Source organism: Hyla sarda, chromosome 4 (assembly GCF_029499605.1).
Source record: "Hyla sarda isolate aHylSar1 chromosome 4, aHylSar1.hap1, whole genome shotgun sequence".
Lineage (NCBI taxonomy): Eukaryota > Metazoa > Chordata > Amphibia > Anura > Hylidae > Hyla > Hyla sarda.
In genome coordinates this window covers 34,541,697-34,561,573 of record NC_079192.1, presented here as the reverse complement: position 1 = coordinate 34,561,573, position 19,877 = coordinate 34,541,697, and the positions used below count along the sequence as shown (strand labels likewise).

The 19,877-nt window shown below is 45.3% G+C and overlaps 2 protein-coding genes across 2 annotated transcripts in view; one reads left to right on the top strand and one right to left on the bottom strand.

Annotated features, from left to right (window-relative positions):
• Positions 1-916: 916 nt before the first annotated feature.
• YIPF2 (Yip1 domain family member 2) lies at positions 917-19,777 on the bottom strand. The gene is made up of 8 exons (XM_056570497.1): positions 19,626-19,777; positions 18,863-19,002; positions 18,231-18,311; positions 9,799-9,886; positions 7,753-7,869; positions 7,505-7,671; positions 1,698-1,880; positions 917-1,153 (listed from the first exon to the last, which is right to left on the bottom strand). Exons 1-8 carry the CDS (start codon positions 19,654-19,656, stop codon positions 1,067-1,069), a joined length of 894 nt encoding a protein of 297 aa, XP_056426472.1. The 5' UTR covers positions 19,657-19,777; the 3' UTR covers positions 917-1,066.
• LOC130367760 (dynein light chain Tctex-type protein 2B-like) overlaps positions 19,677-19,877 on the top strand; it is a 35,135-nt gene continuing 34,934 nt past the window's right edge. The window contains exon 1 of the mRNA XM_056570499.1: positions 19,677-19,870. The gene's annotated coding sequence lies outside the window, so the exon portion shown is untranslated. The remainder of the gene's footprint in view (positions 19,871-19,877) is intronic.

Genomic DNA, 19,877 nt, shown 5'->3' with positions numbered 1-19,877 from the left:
TTTTTGATGTAAACTGGACTTACCCCTTCAAAAATATCATTTAAAGTAGACAATATATGTGGACACACCCACTTTTACAAAATTGACGTGAACAGTGTAAACCGCCGCACAAAGCCCTTTGAAAATGTATTCACAAGAAAAAAAAAGTAGCTAGCACAGCCGTACATGTAAATACAGTCCAATGAAAGGTAGGCGAGGACACACGGTGGCGCTACACACTCCAAAACAAATAGACTTCAATGCATGTACACAAGACAAGAGCAAAAAGGCAGAGCGCTCACCATCTAAATTGTAGAGCTGGTTATTTCGGACACATCCATCCACAGGACCTGCTCGGCCCTAGCAGGGGGGCGGCAGGTGATGTAAAGGGGAGTTCAGATGCCAGGCCGACTCTTTTGAAAATGTGGTCGATATTTTTTGCGCCCAAATGGATTTTTTTTGGAGGTGCTAAATTCTTTGCGAATCTCCCCCTCTGTGCACAATAGTAAAATCCAAAATCTTTATAAAGTACAGAGTTTTGTTTGGCGCACACTGCTGCTCTGGCACTTCTAGCTATAGGAGCAGTGTACAGCGTGAAAACGTGAGGTGGAGGAGGAGTGCACGGTAGAGCGAGGGGGTGGGGGGCATTTCTATATTTGCAAAAAATGTATGAAAGGACGTGCGCAACTTTAGTAAATCTTGAGCAAGAGTGTACAATAGACAAGAAGTGTAAAAGGGTAGATCTGTGTCTACAATAGACACCTAATCATCTCCCCCCCATGACCTTACACAGTGGGGGGGGGGGGGGGGGGGAGAGATTTATCAGTATTATGTCCTGGGGACTTATGGCAGTGTGAATAAGGCCTTTATGTGGCTTAATTTTTTTTTTTTTTTTAAATATACATTTTTGTCAGATCCCCTGAATTTTAATTGTTAATCAATGAGATATACATGAGAAAAGCAGCATTCTTTATTAAGAGAACAATAATTTCTACATCCGTGAATAAAAATAGAGGAGATGCAATGGTCCCCATCTGTATGACCTTACAACAGGCCAGGCTCGCTCAGTCCATACACACGGGGGCCCTCACACCTTTTGTGTGGTGATGTGGCCCTTTGGAGTTGTTATAGGTGGTGACAGGGTCTCTGCTTCCACTCTCCGGAAGAAATATTCCTGCAAAAGAAAAGAAGCTGCGAATTATTTGCGCATTTCTCACTTGGAGGGGGGAGAGAATTTTATGGGCATCTGATCCACTGGTCTTTATAAGGCTGGGTTCACACCACGTTTTTCAAGTATGTTTCCCGTATACGTTTTCATTATTGAAAACCAGATACACCTGGTTACGTACGGTTTGCTTGCAATACGGTTTTCTCCCGTAGTTGACCATGGTTTTGTCTCCAGTTTAAAAGCCGTACTGCAACCGCATACATTTTAAATTTTTTTATTTAAACATGGATGTCAATGGGAAACGCACATGTATACGGTTCCATATGGGAAATCGTATATGTTTTTTACTTTGCACATGCGCATTTGAAAACATTGAAAAAACAGTATGGCAAAAACGTGATGTGAACCTAGCCTAAGCCAGTTTCCCAGCCAGGGTGCCTCCAGCTGTTGCAAAACTAAAAGTCCCAGCATGCCCGGACAGCCAACGGCCCCCCCTACACCCCTCTGTATATCTCTCCTGGATAACACAAGCTGTTGCATTGTTACATACCTTGCAGCCCACAGCCAGGAGAACGTGCAGCAGTACTATACTTGCTAGCATGCCAATGGCCACCATTTTGTTATCTTTTCGAACGTGTGGCCAAAAAGCGAGAACAAGAACAAAGCCCGAGAGACACATGGCCACCAGGAGGATGATCCAGCGGAATATCTCATATGGAAGTACACACAGAACCTAACAGGAGAAAAACAATTGAAGTTTACAAGGTATACTGTATATACCTACATCTAAAAAGGTCTCCATGGTAACAGACTACAAGGTAATCCTGTGTAGTCTGACCCTGCTGTCATGTGCTACCCCCCCCCCCCCCCCTTTTTTTTTTTTTTTTTTCTCTTTTTTTTTTTTCTCTTTTTTTTTTTTCTAACCTACAGTCTGAATGTATCATTACACTTTTGCCCACCCCCTTTAACCTTAAAGGGGTACTCCGCTGTTTAGCGTTTGGAACAAACTGTTCCGAATGCTGGAGCCGGGAGCTAGTGACATCATAACCCCGCCCCCTCAATGCAAGTCTATGGGAGGGGGCGTGACATCATGAGCGGGGGCCCAGACATACGATTCCTCATTGTTGCCCAAAAGTAAAAGGAGGAGAGGTAATTATTTTAGGGATCGACCGATATCTGTTTTTTAGAGCCGATACCGATAATCGGTGGAGGTTAGGGCCGATAACTTATACCGATATTCCGGTATAAGTTATTGGCTATTTATCCCCCCGTAACACCGCTGCAGATCATTGATTTAAAGCGGGCGTTTTAAATCAATTAACTGCAGTGGCTTTTGCGGTGCCATAGGCTGCCGCCGCCGCCACTTATCTCCCCCTACCTGTCCAGGGGTCCTGAGTCCTATCACGACACCGCCCATCACACCGCCCCAGTTTTATAATTACCTGTTCCCGCGGTCCACTCTACATCTGGCTCCGGTAGTGTCCTCCTGAGCTGTAAACTGTGCACACTGACGGTGACGTCACGTCACTCGTAATTGTGCACAGCGTAACGCAGGATGCAGCAGGAGCCAGAAGTAGCGTGGACCCCGGGAATAGGTAATTATAAAACTGGGGATGGGGCGGTGCGGTGGGGGGTGCGGCAGGTCTGGGCGGTCACGTGGTGGGGCATTATCGGCAAGGTAATTGCCGATACCGATAATGCCCAAAATCGTGATTATCGGTTGATAATATCGGCCAAACCGATAATCGGTTGATCCCTAAATTATTTGTACACATCTAGGAGAAGCTGCAGGCACCATAAGGGTCTCCTCTGTGGTGAAGACATCTAAGGTAAATGGCCGTAGGTTTTGAATAATCATTGATTCAGGAAAGAAAAGACGCTTAGAGATATACGATGCATTCAAAGTCTTCAGACCCTTTTTGTGCCAAAATAAAGTTTTCCCATCATCATTCTGCACTCAATACCCCAGAGTGAGTGTGAAAACAGAAGTTATTGCAAATTTATATGAAAATAAAGGATTTTGCATGGACAAAAGTATTCAGACCCTTTACTGTGACACTTATTTATCTCTGGCTCCTCCCATTTCTCCTGATCATCTCGGAGATGTTTCTCCATCTTGGTTGGAGTCACTTGGGATAAATTCAGATGATTGGAGAGGATTTGGGAAGACACAGCCCTGTCTATATAAGGTCTCACAGCTGACAATGTATATCAGAGCAAAAACCAAGACATAAAAGGTGGAAAGAACTGCCTGTAGAGCTCAGAGACAGGATTGTGTGGAGGCGCATTTCTGCTGCACTGGAAGTTCCCAAGAGCCACAGTGGTCTCCATAATTCTTACATACAAAGTAAAACCAGGACTCTTACTAAAACTTAAGCCGCCCACCACACAAGTAATCAGGGGGGCGCTTGATGAGAGATGATCAAGAACCCAATGGTCACTCTGGTTGAGCTCCAAAGATCCTGTGTGCAGATGGGAGAAACTTCCAGAAGGACCAGAACCATCACTGGAGATTGAAGTTTATGGCCTCAATTCTAAGAATCATGTCTGGAGGAAACCAGGCACTGCCCATCACCTGCCCAATACCATCCCTACAGTGATCATGGTGGGGGCAGCATCATGTCTGGAGGAAACCAGGCACGGCCCATCACCTGCCCAATACCATCTCTACAGTGATCATGGCGGGGGCAGCATCATGTCTGGGGGAAACCAGGTACTGCCCATCACCTGCCCAATACCATCCCTACAGTGATCATGGTGGGGGCAGCATCATGTCTGGAGGAAACCAGGCACTGCCCATCACCTGCCCAATACCATCTCTACAGTGATCATGGCGGGGGCAGCATCATGTCTGGAGGAAACCAGGCACTGCCCATCACCTGCCCAATACCATCCCTACAGTGATCATGGCGGGGGCAGCATCATGTCTGGAGGAAACCAGGTACTGCCCATCACCTGCCCAATACCATCCCTACAGTGATCATGGTGGGGGCAGCATCATGTCTGGAGGAAACCAGGCACTGCCCATCACCTGCCCAATACCATCTCTACAGTGATCATGGCGGGGGCAGCATCATGTCTGGAGGAAACCAGGCACTGCCCATCACCTGCCCAATACCATCCCTACAGTGATCATGGCGGGGGCAGCATCATGTCTGGAGGAAACCAGGCACTGCCCATCATCTGCCCAATACCATCCCTACAGTGATCATGGTGGGGACAGCATCATGTCTGGAGGAAACCAGGCACTGCCCATCTCCTGCCCAATACCATCCCTACAGTGATCATGGTGGGGGCAGCATCATATCTGGAGGAAACCAGGCACTGCCCAACACCTGCCCAATACCATCCCGATAGTGATCATGGTGGGGGCAGCATCATGTCTGGAGGAAACCGGGCACTGCCCAACACCTGCCCAATACCATCCCGATAGTGATCATGGTGGGGGCAGCATCATATCTGGAGGAAACCAGGCACAGACCATCCCCTGCCCAATACCATCCCTACAGTGATCATGGTGGGGGCAGCATCATGTCTGGGGGAAACCAGGCACTGCGCATCACCTGCCCAATACCATCCCTACAGTGATCATGGTGGGGGCAGCATCATGTCTGGGGGAAACAAGGCACTGCCCATCACCTGTCCAATACCATCCCTACAGGGATCATGGTGGGGGCAGCATCATGTCTGGGGGAAACCAGGCACTGCCCATCACCTGCCCAATACCATCCCTACAGTGATCATGGTGGGGGCAGCATCATGTCTGGGGGAAACAAGGCACTGCCCATCACCTGTCCAATACCATCCCTACAGTGATCATGGTGGGGGCAGCATCATGTCTGGAGGAAACCAGGTACTGCCCATCACCTGCCCAATACCATCCCTACAGTGATCATGGTGGGGGCAGCATCATGTCTGGAGGAAACCAGGCACTGCCCATCACCTGCCCAATACCATCCCTACAGTGATCATGGTGGGGGCAGCATTATGTATAGAGGAAACCAGGTACTGCCCATCACCTGCCCAATACCATCCCTACAGTGATCATGGTGGGGCAGCATCATGTCTGGAGGAAACCAGGCACTGCCCATCACCTGCCCAATACCATCCCTACAGTGATCATGGTGGGGGCAGCATCATGTCTGGAGGAAACCAGGCACTGCCCATCACCTGCCCAATACCATCCCTACAGTGATCATGGTGGGGGCAGCATCATGTCTGGAGGAAACCAGGCACTGCCCATCTCCTGCCCAATACCATCCCTACAGTGAAGCATGGTGGGGGCAGCATCATGTCTGGCGGAAACCAGGCACTGCCCATCTCCTGCCCAATACCATCCCTACAGTGATCATGGTGGGGGCATCATCATGTCTGGAGGAAACCAGGCACTGCCCATCACCTGCCCAATACCATCCCTACAGTGATCATGGTGGGGGCAGCATCATATCTGGAGGAAACCAGGCACTGCCCATCACCTGCCCAATACCATCCCTACAGTGATCATGGTGGGGGCAGCATCATGTCTGGAGGAAACCAGGCACTGCCCATCTCCTGCCCAATACCATCCCTACAGTGAAGCATGGTGGGGGCAGCATCATGTCTGGCGGAAACCAGGCACTGCCCATCTCCTGCCCAATACCATCCCTACAGTGATCATGGTGGGGGCATCATCATGTCTGGAGGAAACCAGGCACTGCCCATCACCTGCCCAATACCATCCCTACAGTGATCATGGTGGGTGCAGCATCATGTCTGGAGGAAACCAGGCACTGCCCATCACCTGCCCAATACCATCCCTACAGTGATCATGGTGGGGGCAGCATCATGGTGTGGAGACAGAGCGGTTGGTCAGGGTTGAGGGAAAGCTGAATGGAGCAAAGTACAGAGAGATTCTCAATGACTAGGCTGGAGGATCACCGTCCAAACAAGACAATGCCCCTAAGCACACGGCCAAGACAACACAGGAGAGGTTTAGGGACAACTCTGTGAATGTCCTTGTGTGACCCAGCCAGAGCCCAAACCTAATGGAACATCTCTATAGAGACCTGGAAATGGCTTCTACTGACGGTCCCATCCAACCTGACAGAACCCGAGAGGATCTGCAGAGAAGAATGGAGGAAAATCCCCAAATCCAGGTGTGTAAACCTTGTGACCTCCTCCCCAAGAAGACTGGAGGCCGGAATCACTGCCAAAGGGCCTTCACCTAAGTCCTGAGTAAAGGGTATGAATACTTATGTCACTGCAAGATTATAGTTTTTCCTTTTCGACAAATTACCAAATATTTTTAACATTCTCATTATTGGGTATTAAAAGGGGTACTCTGGTGAAAAACAATTTTTTTTCATATCAACTGGCTCCAGAAAGTTAAACAAATTTGTAAATTACTTCTATTAAAAAAAAAAAAAAAAATCTTGATCCAACCAGTACTTATCAGCTGCTGAAGTTGAGTTGTTCTTTTCAGTCTGACCACAGTGCTCTCTGCTGACACCTCCCCAAAAGCACAGCACAGCAAATCCCCATAGCAAACCTCTCCTGCTCTGGACAGTTCCTGAGACAGACAGGTGTCAGCAGAGAGCACTGTGGTCAAACAACTCAACTTCAGCAGCTGATAAGTACAATTTTTTTAATAGAGGTAATTTACAAATCTAAATTTATAGCTTTTACCTCAAGAACCTCACCATCTAAGGTGCATAATGATATGAATATGATATATCATTATGCACCTTAGATGGTGAGGTTCTTGAGGTAAAAGCTATAAATTAGAATTTTTTTTTTCTTTGACGCCGGTGGGGACTGGTTATAGCTTTAAAAACCTTGCACTTTTTGTTGTGAGCTGCACCTTTTTTTAAATTAATTTACAAATCTGTTTAACTTTCTGAAGCCAGTTGATACGGAATTTTTTTTTTCTTCATGGATCACCCCTTTAAGGGCAGAATAATGAAGGGGGAATGTTTTATATTTTTATATATTTTTTTATTTTAGCACAAGGCCATAAAATACCAAAAAGTGAAAAGGTCTGTTAAGATTTACTAAATGTACTGTAGGTATCTTTGTCGCCAGCGAAGGCCCACGGGCACAGACACTTCTTGCACTGGGGTGAATAGATTTGGGACACAGCTTGGCAACGGCCAGTTGAGGGCGACATTTCCAAATCTCTACACTCTAGTGCAGTGTTTCCCAACCAGGGTTCTTCCAGCTGTTGCAAAACTACAACTGCCAGCATGCCCGGACAGCCAACGGCTGTCCGGGCATGCTGGGAGTTGTAGTTTTGCAACAGCTGGAGGCACCCTGGTTGGGAAACACAGCTCTAGTGTAAAAGTCAGCCATAGCCCTTTCTGCCTGTTCCATCCTACTTACCGTGGATGGGATGTATGCAGACAAGGAGTATCCATAAACACACACTGTCTCCATAAAACTGTAGGTGCCCACCACTGTGTTCACCCCTTTCCGCCACTGAAGAAAGCCCCAGAGAGCTAAGGGCACCAGCCAGGCGTAGCTGTAGATGATGATGCCAGCGACTGTAACTGCGGGGGGAGACAAGAGCAAAGACATCAGGACGATGGCAGGGACACCTCTCATCTCATCTGACACTGACTTACACCTACCTTTGTGGAATTGGGGGCTGTAGTTGTAGCCCTGTTTGCCGTTCATCTCAATAAACGTCGCCAGGTTCCCCACCACTGTGACTGTGATCACCAGCGTGGCGCAAATCCAGAACGGTCCTGCAGGGGGCAGATCACAGATACTCATTACATTAAGAAAACCTAGGACAGGTTATGTAATGTGTTGCACATATATGCGCTGGGATGCAGACGTACACGTGCACGTACAGGCTCTGTAAGGCGACGTTTTTGCAATACAGTTCCCATATACATTTTCAATTTGAAAACCGTACGGAACCGTATTGAAAACCGTATACATTGACTCTCCATTGAAAACCGTATGCCAAAAGATGCATCAGGTTGTGTCCGTTTTGCATCCTGTACGTTTTTGTCAGTTTTTTTTTCCCTGTACCCAAAACCGTAGCCTACCACGGTTTTTGGTCCGGGTGAAAAACCCGTATTGAAACGTATACTTTTTTTTTTTTTAGTTTTTTAACATGGGAGTCAATGGGAACCGTAGAGAACTGTAGGTGCGTACGGTTCCATCAGTTTTTTTGATTTTGCACAGTTTTCTTGGAATGTCAATCAAACAAGTGAAACTTTATTCATAATGGAATGAAAAGTTAAAAACGTATACTATTTTTTTCTTAAAAAAAAAAAGGATGCAACCGGATATCATTTTTCAAACGGTATATGGGTTAAAATTTGTACACACGTTTTGATACAGTTTATTCAGGTTTTGAGGAATCAGTTTTTCATTCAAAAATCTGATACAGGAACTGTATTGCAAAAATGTGGTGTGAACCCACGATTTTGCCATACATTTTGATAAAAAAAAAAAAAAAAAAAAAGTATGCAATCGTACAGAAAACCGTGCCCATAGACTTCCCATTCAAAACTGTATGCACCATATTGTATATTGTTTTTTACTTTTTTTTTCTGGACAGAAAACCGTAGTCTACCACGGTTTTTGGTCCGGGTGAAAAACCGTATACATTTATTTATTTATTTTTTTTTTTTAACATGGGAGTCAATGGGAACCGTACAGAACCATATGTGCATACAGTTCCATCCAGTTTTCACCATACGATTTTTGACTTTCCACTTTTTTTTTTCTTGGAATTTCAATCAAAAAAGTGAAACTTTATTCATAATGGAGTGAAAAGTTCAAAACGTATGCATTTTTTTCCTTAAAAAACGGATACAATCGGACATAGTTTTTCAAACTGTATATAGATAAAAATTTGTACACACGTTTTGATACAGTTTAGTCCGGTTTTGAGGAATCCGTTTTTTTTATCAAAAACCTGATACAGGAACCGTATAGCAAAATCGTGGTGTGAGCCCGGTCTTACACAGGCATGGTTTGCCTTTTTATCCGGTGTGTCCCTTCTCTCTCCCCTTCATTCTGTCCTGACTCCTCCCCTCCCTTCTCTCGTTTTTTGCTTCATCCTTCATCTCATCCACATGTCCCTCTTAGCTGCTCACAACATGATCTTTTGACCTATCCATTTGTTGATCGGTCTATGATCTGCGCAGTTTGGAATAAACGTCATCACTATCTACAAGGTGTCATTTGGATGGAGTCACTGTCAGCCAATCCAACTAAGATTGGAGGCTACTGCTATCTCATCACAACTGTACGTTCCAGAGATCGCACTTCCAATGCTTAGACTGGAGAGGCAGAACAGGCTCCAATGACTTCAAAAACCCCAAAACATAGTAAACTAAATTTGGGAAATGTCCTGAATGTATTTTCCAGTACTTAAAAAAGTGTGGTGAGACAGAGGTGCCACACAACCCCTTCAAGGGGTTATCCAGGATTAGAAAGAGAGCTAATTTCTTCTAAAAACAGCGCCACACCTGCCCTCAGGTAGTGTGTGGTATTACAACTTGGCTCCATTCACTTTAATGGTACTGACCTGCAATACCACACACAACCTGAGGACAAATGTTGTGGTGTTTTTGAAAGAAATCAGCTCCTGAGTCATGTTGATACCTATATTTGGGATCTTGTCACCCGCCTCACAGCCCCACTCACACACTTACCGTACAGGTCTGGATTGTTTCGGAGGTGATGTCTGACAAAGTTTTTTCCGGGCATGGGTATGAAGGACGCTCTGATCCTGTCCAGGACCTGATAAGGAAGGATACAGTGAGAGAGAAACCTAATGAACCTTTTTTGCATTACCGTATTGTTCGCCGTATAAGACGCACTTTTTCTTCCCCAAAACTGGGTGCGTCTTATACGGCAAATACACATTTTGCCTGCATTAAAACCCTGTCCTAACGCGGCAGTCCCTGCGGCCTTTAATGGCCGGGACCAGCGGCTAATACAGGACATAACCGATCACGGTGATGCCCTGTAATAACCCTTCAGACACGGCGATCAGAGCTGACCGCCGCAACTGAAGCGAAAGTGAAACTAAACCGGCTGCTCAGTCGGGCTGTTCGGGACCGCCGCCATGAAATCGCGGCGTCCCGAACAGCTTACAAGACACCGGGAGGGACCCTACCTGCCTCCTCGGTGTCCGATCGGCAAATGACTGCTCCGTGTCGGGATCCCCTCCATCGCCGGCGCTCTCCTTCGTCGTCACGCACGCCGTCCCGTCATCCAATAGGAGCGGCGTGCGTGGCAACGTGATGGCGGCGACGGAGAGCGAGGATCCCGGGCAGCAGACGTTCCGCAGCGACAGGGACACCCCGGGGATGCGGCGACAGCGATGGAGGGAGACATCCAGGGCAGCGGCGACACGCGAGTATTACTTCCTATACCAGTGGTCTTCAACCTGCGGACCTCCAGATGTTGCAAAACTACAACTCCCAGCATGCCCGGACAGCCAACGGCTGTCCGGGCATGCTGGGAGTTGTAGTTTTGCAACATCTGGAGGTCCGCAGGTTGAAGACCACTGTCCTATACTTTACATTGTATTTGGTTCAGAATCTTTTTTCTAGATTTTGCTCCTTTAAAATTGGGAGCGTCTTATATGGCGAAAAACACAGTAATTGTTGTATTGATCATTTATTAACCTCTTTACTGCCACACCACACATAAGGAAGGATGATAAGATTTACATATAAAATAGGGTCTGTGTTATTGGTGCTATAGAGCGCGGAAGAACTAGAGGAATCATTCTTGTCCTAAATATTATTCAAAGAATAAACTACCTTAACCCTTAGAGGACTCGGCAATCTTTCTTTTTTTGCATTTCCGATTTTTCCTCCTCGCCTCCTAATAACCAGAACCCTTTCAATTTTCCACTTACAGATCCATATGAGGCTTGTTTTATATGGGACCAATTGTAGTTTGTAATGGAATCAATCATTTTAATCACAAGATAAATGACAAAACCCCAAAACAATTATTTTTGGGGCAAAATTTGAAGAAGAAAAAAATAAAAATAAAGAGAAACCCTGGCTACTTGCAAATTGTGGCACTTTGCATTTCTTAGCAGTGCACGGGGGTTAAAATGTCGCCTTATCTTTTTTCTGTAGGTCCATACAATTAAAATAAAACCGATTTATAAATTGGGTAATATTGTATTACTTTTAAAAAAAAATTATAACTTTTTGTAAGAAAATAAGTATGCATAAAATAGTCTAAAATTTTACCCCTTAGGGACTTAGCCCATTTTAATCTTAAAGGGGTATTCCAGGAAAAAACGTTTTTTTTATATATCTCAACTGGCTCCAGAAAGTTGAACAGATTTGTAAATTGCTTCTATTAAAAAATCTTAATCCTTTCAGTACTTATGAGCTTCTGAAGTTAAGGTTGTTCTTTTCTACTGTCTAAGACAGTTTAGAAGAGGTTTGCTATGGGGATTTGTTTCTAAACTGGGTGTTTCCCGGGACACGTGTCATCAGAGAGCACTTAGAAAAGAACAACCTTAACTTCAGAAGCTCATAAGTACTGAAAGGAATAAGATTTTTTAATAGAAGTAATTTACAAATCTGTTTAACTTTCTGGAGCCAGTTGATATATAAAAAGTTTTTTTCCTGGAATACCCCTTTAACCCCTTAAGGACTCAGCCCATTTTGGCCTTAAGGACTCAGACAATTTAATTTTTACGTTTTCATTTTTTCCTCCTCGCCTTCTAAAAATCATAACTCTTTTATATTTTCATCCACAGACTAGTATGAGGACTTGTTTTTTGCGCGACCAGTTGTCCTTTGTAATGACATCACTCACATTACCATAAAATGTATGGCGCAACCAAAAAACACTATTTTTGTGGGGAAATTAAAACGAAAAACGCAATTTTGCTAATTTTGGAAGGTTTTGTTTTCACGCCGTACAATTTATGGTAAAAATGATGTGTGTTCTTTATTCTGAGGGTCAATACGATTAAAATGATACCCATTATTATATACTTTTATATTATTGTTGCGCTTAAAAAAAAATCACAAACTTTTTAACCAAATTAGTACGTTTAGAGTCCCTTTATTTTGATCACCTCTAACTTTTTTATTTTTCCGTATAAGCAGCGGTATGGGGGCTCATTTTTTGCGCCATGATCTGTACTTTTTTTTGATACCACATTTGCATATAAAAAACTTTTAATACATTTTTTATAATTTTTTTTTAATAAAATGTAATAAAAAAGTAGGAATTTTTGACATTTTTTTATTTTTTTTCGTTCACGCCGTTCACCGTACGGGATCATTAACATTTTATTTTAATAGTTCGGACATTTACGCACGCGGCGATACCAAATATGTCTATAAAAAATGTTTTTTACGCTTTTTGGGGGTAAAATAGGAAAAAACGGACGTTTTACTTTTTTATTGGGGGAGGGGATTTTTCACTTTTTTTTTACTGTTACATTTTTTTTTACACTTGAATAGTCCCCATAGGGGACTATTCATAGCAATACAATGATTGCTAATACTGATCTGTTCTATGTATAGGACATAGAACAGATCAGTGTTATCGGTCATCTCCTGCTCTGGTCTGCTCGATCACAGACCAGAGCAGGAGACGCCGGGAGCCGCACGGAGGAAGGTGAGGGGACCTCCGTGCAGCGTTATGAATGATCGGATCCCCGCAGCAGCGCTGCGGGCGATCCGATCGTTCATTTAAATCGCGAACTGCCGCAGATGCCGGGATCTGTATTGATCCCGGCACCTGAGGGGTTAATGGCGGACGCCCGCGAAATCGCGGGCGTCGGCCATTGCCGGCGGGTCCCTGGCTGCGATCAGCAGCCGGGATCAGCCGCGCATGACACGGGCATCGCTCCGATGCCCGCGGTTATGCTTAGGACGTAAATGTACGTCCTGGTGCGTTAAGTACCACCTCACCAGGACGTACATTTACGTCCTGCGTCCTTAAGGGGTTAAGGACTTAGTCTTTTTTTTATTTTTATTTTTATTTTATTTTTTTGCACATCTGACCACTGTCACTTTTAAGCATTAATATATCTGAGATGCTTTTACCTTTCATTCTGATATGGAGAACGTTTTTTCGTGACATATTCTACTTTAACATATTGACACATTTTTGTAGTTACTTGCATCCTTTCTTGGTGAAAAATGCCCAAATTTCAAGAAAATTTCACATTTTTCTAACTTAACAACTCTCTGCTTGTAAGGAAAATAGACATTCCAAATAAATTATACATTGTTTCCCATATACAATATGTCTACTTTATATTGGCATCATAAAGTTGACATGTTTTTATTTTTGAAGACATCAGAGGGCTTCAAAGTATAGCAGTAGATTTCAAAATCTACTTGTCCCTCATGACCATCCACTTGTCCCGACCAATTTTTGCTTTCACGCTCTCATAGTCAATGGGGCCGGGGCGGTGCGGCAGGGGAGGTAATGGGGCCGGGGCGGTGGGGGGGGGGCGGTCGCAGTGATAGGACTCAGGAGGACCCCCGGACAGGCAGGGGGAGAGTAGCGGGTGGCGGCGGCCTGTGGCACTGCAAAAGCCACTGCAGTTCATTGATTTAAAGCGCCCCCTTTAAATCAATGATCTGCAGCGGTGTCACGGGGGGATAAATAGCCAAAAACTTATACCGGAATATCGGTATAAGTTATCGGCTATCGGCCCCAACCTCCACCGATTATCGGCCCTAAAAAAAAAAAAAAAAATGATATCTGTCGATCCCTATTGTATAGTTTCCGTCATGTTTTACAAATCAAAAAAATTGTGAACTTTTTTGAATTTTTTTTATTGCCATTTTTTGACCCCTGTAGCTTTTTTTTTTTTTGCCTACCAGGCTGTATGAGGGCTCATTTTTTGCACCATAATCAGTTTTTTTTTATCGGTACAATTTTGGTATTGATCTGACTTTTTTATTTTTTAACTAATTTTTTCTGGGATATTATAAAAATTGCAATTCTGTGGTTTAGCATTTTTTTTTACATTTATGCAATTTACTGTACGGGATACATAATGATATATTTTAATAGTTCGTACAATTACGCACGCAGCGATATTAAATAGGTTTCTTTTTATTATGTTTGCATGTTTTTATATAGGAAAAGGGGATGATTTGAGCTTTTAACATGGAAGGGGTCTTTTCAACTTTTATTAAATGTTTTTTTTTACTTTTAGGAGGAATCATTAGCTTACTCATACAGATCAATAGAATTCTATTGAACTCCATTGATCAGTATGCTCTGCGATCCATTGCTAGAGCCTAGTCCAGACAGGATCTATCAATGTCAGAGCCACAGACACCAGGGAACAGAGGTAAACCCTCCGGCTATCTCTAAAGTGGATCCCCCCCCACGATCGCGCTGTGGGGTGGCGGGGGGTTCATGCGATCCACTCCACTAGCCCACCAGGGAGCATTCACATGTCTCTTTAGATGCCACTGTCAGCTTTGACAGCGGCAATCTAAAAGGTTAATAGCCAGCCATGGCGATCGTCACATGTTGGCTATTAGCAGCGGCTCCTGGCTACTGAAATCAGATGGGGGCTGCAGAGTACGGAGCGGGCAGGAGTCGGGAGTCCTCCCCAGACAGACTGCTGAGCGCCGCCGTGCTTTCCAGGTTCAGCCCTGCCTGCCCAAAAGCAGGGCTAAGGGCGGGAAAAAAATTCACCTGCCCGGCGCCCGGTACTGCATGTCTCGGACGTCGGGCGATAGGAATTCCACATCCCTGTGTATACCTCAAGATATCCAAAATGACATTCAGAAAGTGTGTTAACCCTTTAGGTGTTTCACAGGAATAGCAGCAAAGTGAAGGAAAAAAATTCAAAATCTTCATTTTTTACACTCGCATTTTCTTGTAGAGCCATTTTTTGAATTTTAGCAAGGGGTAAAAGGAGATAAATCCCCCCAAAATGTGTAACCCAATTTCTCTCGAGTAAGGAAATACCTCATATGTGTATGTCAAGTGTTCGGCGGGCGCAGTAGAGGGCTCAAAAGGGAAGGAGCGACAATGGGATTTTGGAGAGTGAATTTTGCTGAAATGGTTTTTGGGGGGCATGTCACATTTAGGAAGCCCCTATGGTGCCAGAACAGCAAAAGGAAAAAAAAAACAAAAAAAACACAAAAAAAAAACAAAAAAAAAAACACATGGCATACTATTTTGGAAACTACGCCCCTCACGGAACGTAACAAGGGGTACAGTGAGCCTTAACACCCCACAGGTGTTTGATTGAAAAAAAAAAAAAAAAAGAAAAAGAAAAAATGTCACTAAAATGCTGGTGTTACCCCAAATTCTACATTTTTAAAAGTGGTAATAGGAGAAAATGCCCCCCAAAATTAGTAACCCCATTTCTTCTTAGTATGGAAATACCCCATGCGTGGACGTCAAGTGCTCTGCGGACGAACTACAATGCTCAGAAGAGAACGAGTCACATTTGGCTTTTGGAGAGAGAATTTGGTTGGAATAGAAGTCTGGGGCCATGTGCGTTTACAAAGCCCCCTGTGGTGCCAGAACAGTGGACCCCCCCACATGTGACCCCATTTTGGAAACTACACCCCTCACAGAATTTAATAAGGGGTGTAGTGAGTATTTACACCCCACAGGCGTTTGACAGATCTTTGGAACAGTGGGCTGTGCAAATGAAAAATTTTATTTTTCATTTTCACGGACCACTGTTCCAAAAATCTGTCAGACACCTGTGGGGTGTAAATGCTCACTGTACCCCTTATTGCATTACATGAGGGTTGTAGTTTCCAAATGGGGTCACGTGGGGGGGGGGGGGTCCACTGTTCTGGCACCACAGGGGGATTTGTAAACACACATGGCCTTCAATTCCGGTCAAATTTAGGGCAACACCAGCATTTTAGTGAAAACTTTTTTTTTTTTTTCATTTTCCCATCCAAATTTGTCAAACACCTGTGGGGTGTTAGGGCTCACTATACCCCTTGTTACATTCCGTGAGGGGTGTAGTTTACAAAATGGGGTCACATGTGGGTATTTATTTTTTTGTGTTTATGTCAGAACCGCTGTAAAATCAGCCACCCCTGTGCAAATCACCAATTTAGGCCTCAAATGTACATGGTGCGCTCTCACTCCTGAGCCTTGTTGTGCGCCCGCAGAGCATTTTACGCCCACATATGGGGTATTTTCGTACCCAGGAGAAATTGCGTTACAAATTTTGGGGGTGTAAAAAATTACATTTTTTTTTTACACTAACAAGCTGGTGTAGACCCCAATTTTTCCTAAGGGGTAAAAGGTGAAAAAGCCCCCAAAATTTGTAGTGCAATGTCTCATGAGTACAGAAATACCCCATATGTGGCCCTCTAGCTGTTGCAAAACTACAACTCCCAGCATGCTCTTTGGCTGTCCGTGCATGCTGTGGGTTGTAGTTTGCAACAGCTGGAGGCACACTGGCTGCGAAATACTGAGTTAGATAAACTCTGTTTCACAACCAGTGTGCCTTCAGCTGTTGCAAAACTACAACTTCAGCATGCAGTGACAGCCAAAGGGCATGCTGGGACTTGTAGTTATGCAACAGCTGGAGGCACACTATTGCAACTCCCAGCATGCCCTTTGGCTGTCCGTGCATTCTGGGGGTTCTAGTTATGCAACAGCTGGAGGCACAAAATGCCTCCAGCTGTTGCATAACTACAAACCCCAGCATGCACAAACTGCTAAAGGGCATGCTGGGAGTTGGAGTTGTGCCTTCTGCTGTTGCATAACAACAACTCCCAGCATGCCCTTTTGTGCATGCTGGAAGTTGTTGCTAAGCTACAGCAGGAGGCCAGCCTTACCTCCTGCTGCGCTCTGAGGATCCTCCTGCCACCTGTCTCCGCTCCTGGGGGCCCCACGCCAGATAACGACTCCCGACACTCGCTCTCGTCCTCTGGAATAGGGGCGGACTAGGTGCCGTTACAGGACACCCCCCACAGCAGAAGTCTTGATTTTGTCGGCCAGTAATGGACGACGAATTAGGGCGATCGTAAGGTGGCACCAGTGCCACCTCCCTCCTGCTGCCTAAGGGTGATAGGTGCCATCTCGGACAGCACCGATCATCCATTTTCTCCGAGTCCAACCGCTGGGACCCCACACAATTTCCTGAATGGGCCCCGTCAATCTGCCAGAGTCTGTTCCAACCCCCGCAGGAATACATGGAGGGGGCGTGTTGACCGCGGCTTCCTGCGGGGGGGGGGGGTCAGAACAGTCGCTTCCGGCAGATTGCCGGGGCCCCCTTCAGGAGATTGTGAGGGGTCCCAGAGATCTATAACTTATCCAGTATGCTTTTGGATAGGGGATAAGTTATATTTCACTACAGAACTCCATTAACATTTTTAGTTTTATTATTATATTCACTATTTTTTTTAGACCCTATAGGGGACTATTACATGTAATCTTTCGATTGCAAACACTGATCAATGCTGTAGCCCAGCATTGATCAATGTTATCAGTGCTCTACTTGTACAGGCTGCTGAGGCTGTCTGCACATTTGGAGCGCCGATCAGACGGCAGGGAGCTGGGTAAGTGAGCTCTGGTCATCCTCTCAGCTGATTGGGACCCCGCAGTTTAGCTGCAATGGTCACGATCAGCCCCCCCTTGAGCAACCGACAACTGGGTTTTAGACACCAGAATAAACATTGATCATGGCGTCTAAAGAGTTAATGCCTGACATCGGTGAGTTCGGCATTAGTTGTATGTCCAGGCTACTGATAGCAACCGGGACTTATGGGTCTTGTTACTCTCAATGCTATGCAACAGGTTTAAAGGGGCACTCCGGCCCTAAGACATCTTATCCCCTGTCCACAGGATAGGGGTCAAGATGTCTGACCGCGGGGGTCCCGTTGTTGGCGACCCTGCAATCTTGCATTCGGCACCCACCTCTTTGAGCTGCACGCCGCGCTGCCAGCTCACAAACTGCCGGGTGCCAACCATGGGGCCGGAGTATCGTGACGAGCCTATGGGAGGGGGCGTGACGGCCCCCTTGGATAGGGGATAAGATGTCTTATAGCCGGAGTACCCCTTTAAAGTGGTTGTCTAGGTGACAGATATGAAGTTTTCGATATATACACATGAGCAGAATCCTCAGGCCACGTAGAGGGCTCACCTGGGCAGTGTCCACATCGAAGAGGTCCTGGTAGTACTGGAAGGTCCAGAAGCCAGAAGCTTTCTTCTGCGGAGCGAGGAGCTGGGGAAAGAGAACAAGCAGGCATTAGCATAAGGTGTAGGGCAGCGTTTTCCAACCAGGGTGCCTGCAGCTGTTGCTAAACTAGAACTCCCAGCATGCCCGGATAACCAAAGGCACACTGGTTGGGAAATACTGGTATTTAAAGGGATATTCCAGGCCAAAACTTTTTTTTTTTTTTTTTTTTATACATCAACTGGCTCCGGAAAGTTAAACAGATTTGTAAATTACTTCTATTAAAAAATCTTAATCCTTCCAATAGTTATTAGCTTCTGAAGTGGAGTTGTTGTGTTCTGTCTAACTGCTTTCTGATGACTCACGTCCCGGGAGCTGTGCAGTTCCTATGGGGATATTTTCCCATCATGCACAGCTTCCGGGACGTGACATCATCATTGAGCAGTTAGACAGAAAACTTCAGAAGCTAATAACTATTGGAAGGATTAAGATTTTTTTAATAGAAGTAATTTACAAATCTGTTTAACTTTCCGGAGCCAGTTGATATATATATAAAAAAAGGTTTTGCCTGGAATACCCCTTTAAGGGGGTCACCATACCTCAGTCTGGTCCGTCTCGCCCTCCTCCTCGCTGTCGCCTCCCATGTGTAGTGTGGCATGCTGGGGTCGGCTCTCCGCACTGGCGCTCCTGGTGGTGGCGTTGGGAGTTGCAGCTAAAAGGTCCGCCGCCTCATCGAACTCTGCACAGACGGGGGAGAGAAGCTTCTCAGATCTGTTGCTCCCTGTTATCAGCCATCTGACACCGACAATAACCATGGCTGCCAGGATATGTGTAAGATAGGTGGGGGTGGGTCACAGAGATCATAAAGCAGTGGTCTACAAACCTCCGGCTACCGCAAAACTACAACTCCCAGCATGCCCGGACAGCCAACGGCTGTACGGGCATGCTGGGAGTTGTAGTTTTGCGACAGCTGGAGGTTCGCAGTTTAGAGACCACTGGCATATCCTTTACTTGTCGATGTATACGTAGTAACAACTGAATCAGATGGCAGTATATAGGGCTTGTGTAAAAGACAGGGGACAACATTTACTGTAACACCCATAGACTAGAACAGGGACAACATCCAGTCACACAACAGAAAGAGAGAGAGGAGTTCATATACTTTTGCAAAACTCACTACATGACTCCATGTAAATTACAAGACCCAACTTTCCAGTCCCCTCATAACATGTGACGTCATTAGTCAAATGTATACAGTAAGGGATAGATATATAGATATATAGAGATATATATATATATATATATATATATATATATATCTACACAGATAGATATATTGTATTAATATATTACAGGAATTACCTTGGAATTGCAGCTGGTCGGTAGCCGCCATGTTGTCCCAGAGCTATACCCCGGATCACGTGACCCGCACAGCTGACCACGACAGAACCGCCAGCAACCGAGCGGCCGCGTCACCACTCAGCGGACTGTACCAACTGCTCCCCAAAACGGGGGGGGGGGGACTGTATATAGAGATTACTGCCATTCCACACGTGCGATAGTTAAGAATCACCTTCAATAGATGTTTCCATGCTCTAAGAGGCATTGTGAGTG